We start from the raw sequence: 12319 nt of genomic DNA on the forward strand, positions 1-12319 counted from the left end.
GTATATATGAACAAAGGGAAGAGAAATACAGAAAAAAAAAACTAAAACTACAAAAATATTACTTTCAACTGAGAAAATAAGTTTCCATTTATTAAGAGCTGGTGTCAATGCAGGTCAAAATACACACCCATTCAGGAAAGGAGTCAGTATTTACCTGGCCCATTTTGTTTTCTTTTTTGGATTTACTAAAATACGCCATTGGCCATTTAAAAATTATTTTAATAATTTTTCCCATAATTATGATTAGTTGTGGTAGTGACAATCATTCTCCTCAAAGAAAAAGAGAGAAAGAAGAGAAATAGGCATTAAGGAGTCTGGCCACATATTCATTTTGATTTTGCATTGTTTAGATATTGGGAAGATATTTGAAAATGAAAAAAAAAAAAAGAAAAAAATATATTTTCTATCCAATAAGTAAAAATAATTTGAAATGCTAGAAGCTATACATGACTATTTTAGTATGTTCATTTATAAATGAAATCATTTTCTTTTCCAAAATACATGGAAGCAATAGTCAAGGCAGACAAAGAGAAAGATCTGTCTACTTTATTTTCTTGCAATTCTTGCTTATCCTAACATTTCCACCAGTGATTCAGCATGTAAGAGGAAGAAAAGTCACGTCACCATTTATGAAGTTTGTCAGGCTTTAAAAAAATAGTTCTGGCCTCCTGGGAGTCAACATTCATCTTCGACTTCTCTGATTGGTGGAATCAAGCTGCTTGTGGATTTATATTGGTTGATCTGGTTAGCCATGTGGGTACTCATGGGCTTGATTTGAATGTTTCTGGGATAGGCATTATCCGGTTCATCTGTAAACCATTTCTTTTCTGCTAAAGGGCAAAATGGATAGAGAAGAAGAAGGAGAAATGAGAAGCTTAATTAGTCCTAGGGTAAAGCTTTTGGAAAGTTCATTGAAAAATGCAAAAAGGTAATCGATGAAGCCAACAGTGAGTAGTTGCTAAAAGAGACAGTGCAGTGTAGGGAGGAACCCCAGAACCTAAAACATACCTCTGCTTCCTGTAGCAAATGATAAACAAAACATGCCATCAGAACTTGGGGGCACCATGAGTGGACCTCAGAGAATAAGGAAGGATTGGAAGATGATCTCTGTGTTCTGTGAAGTTAACTTTAATAACTTGAGTCTACTCTTTTGGAGAGGAGAGGCTATGTATATCAGATATTGGGTATGGGCATTGCCCATGAGGACAGGTTTGTGCATTGATTTGAGTGGAACATGGGCATCATTCCTGAAAAAAAAAAGTGAGTGGTCTAGAATCTCACGCAGGATCACCTCCACCCAGCCTTTACTTAAAGACTTTGCTTTTAACAAGCATACGTAAAGGCATATATCAACTGTATTATTCTTGTTTCTTTTCAGTCAGTTTTGGGGGTCTTAAATAAACCCATAGAATTTGCTGGCCAATGAGGGCAAAATTAGAATAAAAATCAATGTTTTAAAAGGATCCAGAGATGGCAGTTATTTCAAGAAAGAAAACTCTGTGTTGGTATAGGTACGAAGAGTTTCAAGTGACAATATCTTAACCAACCATAATAACCCAGGCTGTCGACATGGGAACTCAATGAAGTCTCGGCATTTCATTTCCACCCCAAACACAGAAATGACTGAGGAAGAATGCTGACTCAGGGTGTTTGGGGGCTGGAGTGAGAATAAAAATGATCTCACATCCTCTTAAGCAGGGCAGCGCTATTTTACAAGACTCGGCCCTCATCCCCGCCTCTTTTAGGATTGAAATTTTCTGGGAAATTGGCCATGTGTATAGATAGGAAAGACTGGGCAAATAGGACATTATAACTTGGGAATCATACATCTCATTCTAGTGACTTAGAAAGAAAAAGGGAAAAAAGCTTTCAAGCACATCTGCTATAGGAACAAGGGCCTCTCCAGCTTCCTTTTCTGCCAACCAGAACCATTCATAACTGTCTTGTCAGTGGTTCTGACGTGTTAATGCAAGTTGCTCACCTGGCTTGATGAGTGTGCGTGTGTGTGTGTCCATCCCCATCTGGCTGAGTTATAAATTAAGCATCTATGATCAGCTCATGACTATTTCTCCTTGATCCCCGATTCTGTTGTTACACTACGGGTTGTTGCTAGAGCTAGGATGATCCTAGGCAAAAGTCTTACTATCCTTTGTTCAGCAGCTCAGTTTCCCCGTCGGGAAACTTGCTACCTTTTGCATCACTCTTCCCCCTCCCCCTCCTGCTCTGGCTCTCTCACCTATTATAATTAAGTTCACTTTGATTTGAACAGATTGGACGATAGGAATTCATAATGCTACATCCTCACAGTGAAGCTAACTGATTAAGTGCTTTAAATTATTCCCCCTGACAGAATGATAAAGTTACAATCTGTTCTGAGATGATCTACAGCTTGCCAGACTCCTACAGCTTCTTTCTACATTCATTTATCTTTTTGTCAAGCAGAGTTTTTTTTTTTTTTTTTTCCTAAGCTTCAATTTCATAGATCTTTTAAAGTCATCAGCACATCTGAATTATTAATGAGGCTTTAGAGGCAAGGCTCCTGATGGGCTGGTTAAAAAAGGTTGTATAGAAATCCGGGACTGTGTACACATCAAAATAATTTCAGCTCCATTTAAAAAACCATTTAGTTCAAGTGTGACATAGATGAACCATTATGCATTTGTGGAAACCAATTTTTTGTGATCTACGATTAAACTAACCTTTCAGAGAGGAGTAAAGTGTGATGGTTATCATGTTTAAAAGCATTGCCAGGCTGCTGAAACAATTTCAAACTGTGACTTTTTCAAATGGTTTGTGTGTAAAGATGATTTTCAGAGGGCTTGAGCTGGTGTTTGTGCTGTTTGGGCTGCCCTTGGCTTTGGCCAGGTTGTTATGCAGACTGATTTAGCAAGAGGATTGAGTACTGGTTTGGACATGCCAGGTTGGGGGAGAGAACTCTGCTGATGGAAACGGGTAGGTCTTTTGGGTGAAAGACTTAAGACAGCTGCAATCTGCTGAAATTTTTACAACTGCTACACAGGATAATTGTTCAGAATTTAGTCTTCACAGTTCAATTCAAAGTTGGCATCTTGACCTTTCAAGGCAGAGAGAATATCAATTTTCTTCTACTGTCTATAAGAAAGAGAACATTATTACCCCATTTAAGCTTCTCTACTTTTAAATTTCTTGCCATAAAAATAAAAAATACTGAAGCAGAGTAGCCCCTGTGTTTTGACCATGTAGCTCCAACACAAGAGAGGAGTTACGATGGAGCACATTCTGAGAAGTTGAGGTTTTCATTTTGCCTGAGTAACAGCTAATTTGAGTGCCAACTAAATTATAAACATATGTGTTGTTAGAGACTGGTTTAGAGAGGATGTTGAGAAAATGGAAATATGTAAATACTCTGGATATTTTGCTAAAATATCTAGTGGCAAAGGTGTTTTATGAAGAGATTCTCCTAGAGAGCTTCAGAGGAACATACATTTCAATGATCAGTAGTCACTGGGCTTCGGTGAAGAATGCTTCAAGTATGACAGTGATAATTCAATGTATTGCATCTTGCCTTCCAAAGGGGAAAAAAAAAAAAAAAAAACAGCACCAATGGATGGCTATGACATTGACCACAAGGAAGAAGATTCAGAGAAGAAATGTGAATGAGAGCAAAAGTGGTTGGGGAAAAATCCCAATCCCTGAGTTTATCTGCACTCCCTCTCATCTCACACACACCAGAATGATTTCTGGGGGCTTCGTTTTCATTTCTCCAATGAGAAGGGCAATTGACATGGCCGTGAGTACAAAGTGTGACCTGTCTGGACTTTTTGTCCCATGGCAGCTAGTAGAGGTTAATGAGGATGGCATTTCACTGGCTGTGGCAAGTGGGCTAGTCTGGACAGTAACTGCAGAAAGATGTTGGAAAAACATCTGATTGGAAGATGTCATCTGTCATTAGACCAGCTGTGCCATGAGCTGTCCACCATGGACAAGCAGTAAACTGTAGGCCAAGGAAACAGTGTGGGGTTGTGGGTTCAAATCAAGTGGACCTGGCTCTCTCGCATTCTAGTTGCATGGCTCTGAGCAAGTTAGTTTATATTTTATCCTAGCTTCATTTCTCTTCTGTAAAATAGGGCTGATAAAAAGACCTTCTCAATATTGTTCAGATAAATGAAGCTAGTGTCCATGAAGCACTTACCATAGGTCTAGATATACGGAAAGTAGACATGAGTTACTAAGATTATTAGTATTATTAATAACATTAGCATTACATCATAGTGACTAATTTCATCTACTTTAGTGTCCCTCAGATTCTGTATCTTTCTGATGGAATTATAGCATCTAGATGCACGGTCATGGTAAAGATCAAATGAGCTAATGCATGCAAAGTACATGGAAGAGTGCTTCTGGTCATCACTGAGGTGTTGACTTTGGCATAAGGTCAGCATTAACATGAGTACTATCGATACTAAAAGAATGGACAGATAGGTGATACCCATTGGGTGTGATGTCCTTCAGCAGAAGAGCTGAGAGTAGAGAACTGAGGTATATAAATTGGGGCACTAACTTGAAGAATGTGGCTTGTGGCACTAGGGATGACAGAGGAGGATTTAATTGGTAGCTGTCATTTGGAAGGTGAAGAAGAGGAAGGGTGAGCCTGGTGCTGTGTCTGGGAAGTTTGGGGCTGCTACCCTTCCATGTGCCTCTGTAGCTCTAAGATATTGGCTCTCCCTCTACAGGCAATACTCCACCTGACAACTAGCTCTATCTCCCATTGATAGGGTCATCGCTGAGGTCACAGAGCTTAGAATAAGGGTTAGGACTTCCTCCTGTCACATGGCTGTGTGTCCGCTGGGATCCTGGAGGAGTGAACTATGGCAAGGAAGGAGCCAGACTTAGGGCAATGAAGCCGCTTGGGTCCCCATAGGAAGAGGGAGGCACAGGCTGCACTCTGCAAAATGAACTGCTTTGCTGGCTATGTGGTTTCCCAGTGCTGTGGGCTTGGCCTTTCCCTGTACCTGCTCCCGAGAAGAGTGCTCAAAAGTGGAGACATGATATAGCAAAGACATTTGATGGCCTGCTCCCTGTACCACAAGCCAAAGTTTAGACAGAAAAGACTTGGAGGTGGAAGATTCTACCTAGGTAAAGATCCCAATACAGAACAGTAAAGGCTAACTGGGAGTGGCAACCTTCGAAGTTAACGTAGTGCCGTCCCACATTTCCCATTTCTGATAGGCAGTCTAGGCTCCTCTGCTGCCCAGCAAACCCTGATTCCACCACCAACCCCACTCCACATACTGCCTCCTCTCTTCTCTGAGGGCAAAGTCTGGCTATTTCACAGACATGAAAATCATTTGTTGGGCCAGCAGGAGGCATAACAGTTAAGGTACTGGAATCCCACATGGCTGACTATGGTATGAGTCCTGGACCCACATGGGCATGTGTGCCCAAAATCCCAGGAGGAGAGTAGAAGAGAAGGGATTACAGCATGGCCATCCCCACTGGGTGTGGGGGAGGGGAGGCATGATTTCTTACTTTCTCTCTCTCTGTCCCTTTGGCGAGTGTGCACACCAAAGAGCAAAAATCTCTAAAAAAAAAAAAAAAAGAAAAAATTGTACCAGAACCTGAGCAATTACCGTTTATAGTAACTCTCTCAGTTATTTGCAACTGTCCGCTGTGTTTCTATTTGTCTCTTTTTTCTTTTTCTTTTTTTTTTTTTTTTTTTGAGAGGTTTTCGCTATAGGGCACGTGCACTCGCCAGACAGACAGAGAGAGACATAGAGACAGGAAGCAAGAAATCACCCCCCCAGGGGGGATGGTCACGCCACAATCCCTTCTCCTCCATTCTCCTCTCGGGATCTTGGGCACGCACGCACACGTGCCCAGCGTGAGTTTTAAGCCACCAGGTCCGGGTCGCGGACCGCGGTCGACTACGTGGGAGTCCAGCGACATAACCATTACGCTAACTACTGGTTCCATTTGTCTCTTTTAACTCAAAGTCTAGTGCTGCCATTTGCTGAACAGAACAAACTGCCCTCTCCTGGCCCTCCTCTGTGGCCCCTGGTCTAGTCAATGCTCTCAGGAAGGACTTTCCACTTTACCCTTTGGGGCGGCACCTCTGATGATGGTTGCAATGAATATGCACAGTCTCAACATGGGGGATAATCAGCCAGTTTAGAAGCCGGTGCCCACAGCGACTTCATCAACATGTATGGCAAAGGAGGGATGGGCTGAAAGAAGCTGACTGAGAAACTGATTTTTACCCTGTCTCGACTTTCAGGGGTCCTGAAGTTTCTGCACTCTCTGGTTTCTGGTTCAAGAGCCTGCTACTATAGGAAACTGGCAGGTTGATTTAATTGTCTCTATAGGGATGCAGATGTTTTCAGGCTTCTCCCATGCTGAAGAAGAGCCAGTCAGAAGGTCTGGTCAATGGGGATCTTGACAATGCTACCAAGAGGTATGGTAAATTGCTACTCATTGAGCTTACAGAACTGTTCTTTCTAGGAAGCTACGTCCCTAGCTTAGTAATTGCCACCAGCACAGTGTGGTTGTGAAGCACAGAGAGGCATTCATTGTGGTTTTTCCTTTTTTTACAGATAAGCCAATGGGACAAGGATAATTTATTAAATGCTTTTGAAGTATAAAAATAATTAAGGTCAATTATTTGAAATATTTATTAAGCATCTGTTGTTAAGGTTCTGGGTCCTAACCTTTAATATTCAGGACAGAATTGGAAACTTCTCTCAGTTGTAGTAGAAAATTCACTCTACATGTAGAAGGAGTCAGCTTTCTTTTGGTACATTTGAATCTGCTTTTGGAAGGATGCTGGGTAGTGGTCATTAGGGACATTGATAATTCCATGCTCGTCTCAGTGTTGAGGCTGAAAGGCTTTCCTCTGCCTCCTTGTCTTACTCATTCACCTTGTTCCAAAGTCCAAAGCAAATTGGACTGAATGGCTCACAAATCGCTTCTATTCTATAACAGTGCACGTAAGCGAGTCCCTAGCTTTCTTTTCAAATGTATACACTTTCCCTTCTAGGAACCCTCACTTTCTCCCCTTACCTTTTTTTTTTTTTTTTTTTTGGGGAGGAAGTAGGAAATACATAATAAGAGAAACTCATACGGCTCATACGGCTCCTGCCTAAGTGAGCAGATGTCCTGAAAGAGGAAGGGGAAGTTTGGGATCAAATGGAAAACAATGGAGGCAACTCGTCCCTGTAAAAGTGTGACAGTTTTGGCTAATAAAAAAGAAGTAATAATGATACCTTTTCCATCACTAAATATACCATTACCCAAATATGGTCATTTCTAAGTTATCTACCAGTGCAGCTTGGTTGTGTGTTTAAAGTCCAGGGAAAAACCCCAAATTTCATCTCATGTCATAGTCTGTTCCCATTCCATTCCCATTGCGGTATCATCTCATCATTGCTAATAGATTGTATATAAAGCACATTTTGAAATTACTTCTCTCTGCCCAATCTCTAGTTAAGATTTAGCAAATGTCTGAAAGGCAGGTGGCAGGAGAGACTTGTGCAATATAGAAACCAAATTATCACCCCCCCCCCAGTAACTGGGTGTGGGCCACTGAGTTGATACGTACAGTTGACCATTTGATCATATCAATCACATGCAAAGGAGACCAATGCTTTGCCACTAATAACCCTCCTGATTTCAATAAAAGGAGGGTAAAATATTAACAGAGAAGCCGATTTGCCAAATGAAATAGCAACAAATGTTTTCCAGAAAGATTTACCAACTGGCATCATCATTTGATTTAGAAGGTCTTGCCAATATAAACACAGAGATGTGAACAGACTGATGGGGGGACTGGGTTGGGGGTGGTGGTGATGGGGGAAGTGAAGGAAGCTGGGTTTCTTCATGGGAAAATGCTTTTGGACTTGGAGCAAGGTACCAAGGTGGGCAGGGAGGCCACGTGCAGATTTAAAGGCAAGCCAGATGGAGAGAAGTTCCCCCCAAATGACCCAACCCCAACCCGAGAACACCAAAACAAACTCTAAGGAATCTAGCAAGAGCAGCAGCACAGCCTCATTGCGCTGAGCAATTTAGAAAGTGGAGGAAGGAAGAGAAGAAGGAAGGGTAAAGGAGGAGGACAGGGGAGAAACAAAAGCAAAACAAAATAAAAAAATACAAACAAAACAATATAAATAAAAATAAACAAACCAATAACAGAAAAAAATTTGTAACTCCTTTTTTTTTTTTTTTAATTTCACAAAAGTTTTCACAAGGACAACGTTATAGAAGAAACCCCCAGCAGTGGCTAGGTCATGCAGAACCATTAATTGTCATACCTTGGCCCATTCTATTCATCCTTGTTGCACTTTAGAGAGAGAAGTAAGCTATGTGAGTTTTACAATGCTTTTAAACTGTCATATTTCCTGTTGAGCACTTTAACTGGCACATTCTTATAGTTATAAATGATCTGAGGGCGTAACTTTATAACCTCCTTTGCAAAGAATGCATGAAGAGCTCTTCATGATCCGAAACTAGGGGGAAGGTATATATAGTTATATATATATAGTGATATTATATATATATAGTTATATATATTGTTATATATAAAAAGATAGTTATACATAATATGTAAATCAATGTAGATAGGGACAAAACTCATTTGAAAGAAGTTCTTCCACTTGAGGACTCTTTAATAGACATGTATACAATTATCCCCCACCCCATTACTGGTTTGGTTACTATACTGCCCTGTCTTTGGTGTGGTGGGGGGAGATGGGTAGAGGTTCTGGCTGAGCGTCACCATTTTGTCAGTAAAAGTGCTTGTCAATTCACACAGCAAGCAAATCTCCAAAACTACCATGCTGGAGGGGACAAGGGATCCAAAATCTAAACCCAAAACATTCACCATAAAAACACCTTTTCAGAGATGGTACAGCTGTGACATTTTTCTCTTTCCTTCCACCACTATTCTATGAAATGAAAGTTAGTTAAGTAAACATTTCAAATATGTCTATACCCGCGCAGGGGCCAGTCCAGCCATACTAGAATTTGGTTATGGTGGATTTGGCCAATTTTTAAGAACTACTGTACTGCCTAAAGCACTATTTGCATGCATAACACATCTGACAATTGTATGTTGTAAAAAGGGCCTTTCCTGCCTTTCCTGCCTTTCCTGTCATGCTTACTAAGTGTTAAAAAAAAAAAAAGAAAGAAAATCAAAGAAAAAATATACCAAAATGTGTTTGGCTCGCTGTTGTGCTCTTGTCCCCGTCTCTTAACGAGGAGCAGCTCTCTGTTACTGTTGTGCACCTGCCTGAGTGAACTGGTTAAAGAAGCCTAAGATGAGGAATTTTTCCCGGCCAGCTTTTTGCTCTGGGACAGCCAGCTTCATGCAGCTGTACTCGCAGTTTAAGGTGGTAGCTGGCTTTTGTCTTTGTTGAGTCAACTGTGGCTTGATCCTCCTCATTCTGATTTATTTAGCACACCGGCTTCTAGGAAAACAGGATCTGCTGCTGGTTTATCTCCCTCTCGCTCTCCCGTCTCATCTCCCAGGCCCTTGCTCCTACCTGGCACTGGGGCCCTAGCTAATCAAACAAAGGGGAGTAAAAAGGTCCCCTGAGAATGTGTGGAAAAATACTTGCTCTTTCCTGAGCATTATTTATTCTGTACATAAGGTAAGTAATTCACCTTTTAAAAGATGTAAAAGTCCCAGGAAGGCAGTTTTTAATGACTTACATCTGATATTTATGATACATATGGCTTTTCATCCCAAATGTCAAAAGTGAAAGAAAAAAATAGCTATTCATATGGCAGCATAAGGAGACAGAATAACAATTTAATATGCAATCAAACCTCTTTTTTCCCTTAAATTAAATGACTAGGATTTGATACATCCATGAATGGAATATTCTTCTTTCCTCCATATTAAGATTAGAAATGTTCCTATAAACTCCCAAAGGAAGCTAGCTCTGGGACTAAAGGCCTTGGTGAGTAACTAAAAAAATCTCTGATGTTCTCTTGCAACTAGCAGGTGCTTAATAATCATCTACAGAAACTGTGAAAGCTTTTCAAATGCTTTGTGATACTTCAGCCTGGAGAGTGCAAACAATCGATATGTTTTCATTGCTTTTTGTTTGCTCGTTTCAAATAAATGTGTGCTAACTTATTGTGTGAGTGTGTATATAAAAAAGGAAGGAAGGAAAACAAGAACAACAAAAAAAACCTCCTTTGCAAAGAATGCATGAAGAGCTCTTCATGATCCGAAACTAGGGGGAAGGTATATATAGTTATATATATATAGTGATATTATATATATATAGTTATATATATTGTTATATATAAAAAGATAGTTATACATAATATGTAAATCAATGTAGATAGGGACAAAACTCATTTGAAAGAAGTTCTTCCACTTGAGGACTCTTTAATAGACATGTATACAATTATCCCCCACCCCATTACTGGTTTGGTTACTATACTGCCCTGTCTTTGGTGTGGTGGGGGGAGATGGGTAGAGGTTCTGGCTGAGCGTCACCATTTTGTCAGTAAAAGTGCTTGTCAATTCACACAGCAAGCAAATCTCCAAAACTACCATGCTGGAGGGGACAAGGGATCCAAAATCTAAACCCAAAACATTCACCATAAAAACACCTTTTCAGAGATGGTACAGCTGTGACATTTTTCTCTTTCCTTCCACCACTATTCTATGAAATGAAAGTTAGTTAAGTAAACATTTCAAATATGTCTATACCCGCGCAGGGGCCCGTCCAGCCATACTAGAATTTGGTTATGGTGGATTTGGCCAATTTTTAAGAACTACTGTACTGCCTAAAGCACTATTTGCATGCATAACACATCTGACAATTGTATGTTGTAAAAAGGGCCTTTCCTGCCTTTCCTGCCTTTCCTGTCATGCTTACTAAGTGTTAAAAAAAAAAAAAGAAAGAAAATCAAAGAAAAAATATACCAAAATGTGTTTGGCTCGCTGTTGTGCTCTTGTCCCCGTCTCTTAACGAGGAGCAGCTCTCTGTTACTGTTGTGCACCTGCCTGAGTGAACTGGTTAAAGAAGCCTAAGATGAGGAATTTTTCCCGGCCAGCTTTTTGCTCTGGGACAGCCAGCTTCATGCAGCTGTACTCGCAGTTTAAGGTGGTAGCTGGCTTTTGTCTTTGTTGAGTCAACTGTGGCTTGATCCTCCTCATTCTGATTTATTTAGCACACCGGCTTCTAGGAAAACAGGATCTGCTGCTGGTTTATCTCCCTCTCGCTCTCCCGTCTCATCTCCCAGGCCCTTGCTCCTACCTGGCACTGGGGCCCTAGCTAATCAAACAAAGGGGAGTAAAAAGGTCCCCTGAGAATGTGTGGAAAAATACTTGCTCTTTCCTGAGCATTATTTATTCTGTACATAAGGTAAGTAATTCACCTTTTAAAAGATGTAAAAGTCCCAGGAAGGCAGTTTTTAATGACTTACATCTGATATTTATGATACATATGGCTTTTCATCCCAAATGTCAAAAGTGAAAGAAAAAAATAGCTATTCATATGGCAGCATAAGGAGACAGAATAACAATTTAATATGCAATCAAACCTCTTTTTTCCCTTAAATTAAATGACTAGGATTTGATACATCCATGAATGGAATATTCTTCTTTCCTCCATATTAAGATTAGAAATGTTCCTATAAACTCCCAAAGGAAGCTAGCTCTGGGACTAAAGGCCTTGGTGAGTAACTAAAAAAATCTCTGATGTTCTCTTGCAACTAGCAGGTGCTTAATAATCATCTACAGAAACTGTGAAAGCTTTTCAAATGCTTTGTGATACTTCAGCCTGGAGAGTGCAAACAATCGATATGTTTTCATTGCTTTTTGTTTGCTCGTTTCAAATAAATGTGTGCTAACTTATTGTGTGAGTGTGTATATAAAAAAGGAAGGAAGGAAAACAAGAACAACAAAAAAAATCAAAACCCAAAGCACCCTGATAATTCTGATAAATCAGAATAAACTTTTCTTTTACATTAACTAAACTTGCCCTGCCTAACTGACATTGATCACAAGTGCTCTCTTCTAATCTGTGAACTCATTCCTGCAGTGAGCTATTTATGTCTGGAGCCTGCCTTTGGGTTATTTTTCCCCTAGAATCATAAATAACTTTTGGTCCGTCTGCTTATTTGCTGTTGTGCTCAAGGGTTTTATGGTGGTGAAATAAAAATGACAACCACATGCACACTATCATACATATGCAAATATGTGTAAAAAAGGGGAGGGGGACTACAGGGGGAAAACAGGGAAAGTTACTTTGTTGGAAACACCAACTGGGGAAATGAGTGGCAGATACAGTTTCACACACGGTGGCGGTGGGTACACATATCAAAGCCG

General features: G+C 40.3%; 1 protein-coding gene across 6 annotated transcripts in view; it reads right to left on the reverse strand.

Annotated features, from left to right (window-relative positions):
* Positions 1–544: 544 nt before the first annotated feature.
* KCNMA1 (potassium calcium-activated channel subfamily M alpha 1) overlaps positions 545–12319 on the reverse strand; it is an 818234-nt gene continuing 806459 nt past the window's right edge. For 2 of the 6 annotated variants that reach the window (XM_027774363.1, XM_006154895.3), the window contains 2 exons: positions 8283–8311; positions 545–827 (listed from right to left, as the gene is read on the reverse strand). In XM_027774363.1, coding sequence (XP_027630164.1) covers positions 676–827; positions 8283–8311 — 181 coding nt within the window. In that variant the 3' untranslated portion in view covers positions 545–675. Of the gene's footprint in view, positions 831–8282; positions 8312–12319 lie in introns of all 6 variants that reach the window. The other 4 variants (XM_027774362.1, XM_027774361.1, XM_027774360.1 and 1 more) reach the window with 3 other exon arrangements.

Source organism: Tupaia chinensis, unplaced genomic scaffold (genome assembly GCF_000334495.1).
Source record: "Tupaia chinensis unplaced genomic scaffold, TupChi_1.0 Scaffold000424_1, whole genome shotgun sequence".
In the NCBI taxonomy this organism is placed as follows: domain Eukaryota; kingdom Metazoa; phylum Chordata; class Mammalia; order Scandentia; family Tupaiidae; genus Tupaia; species Tupaia belangeri.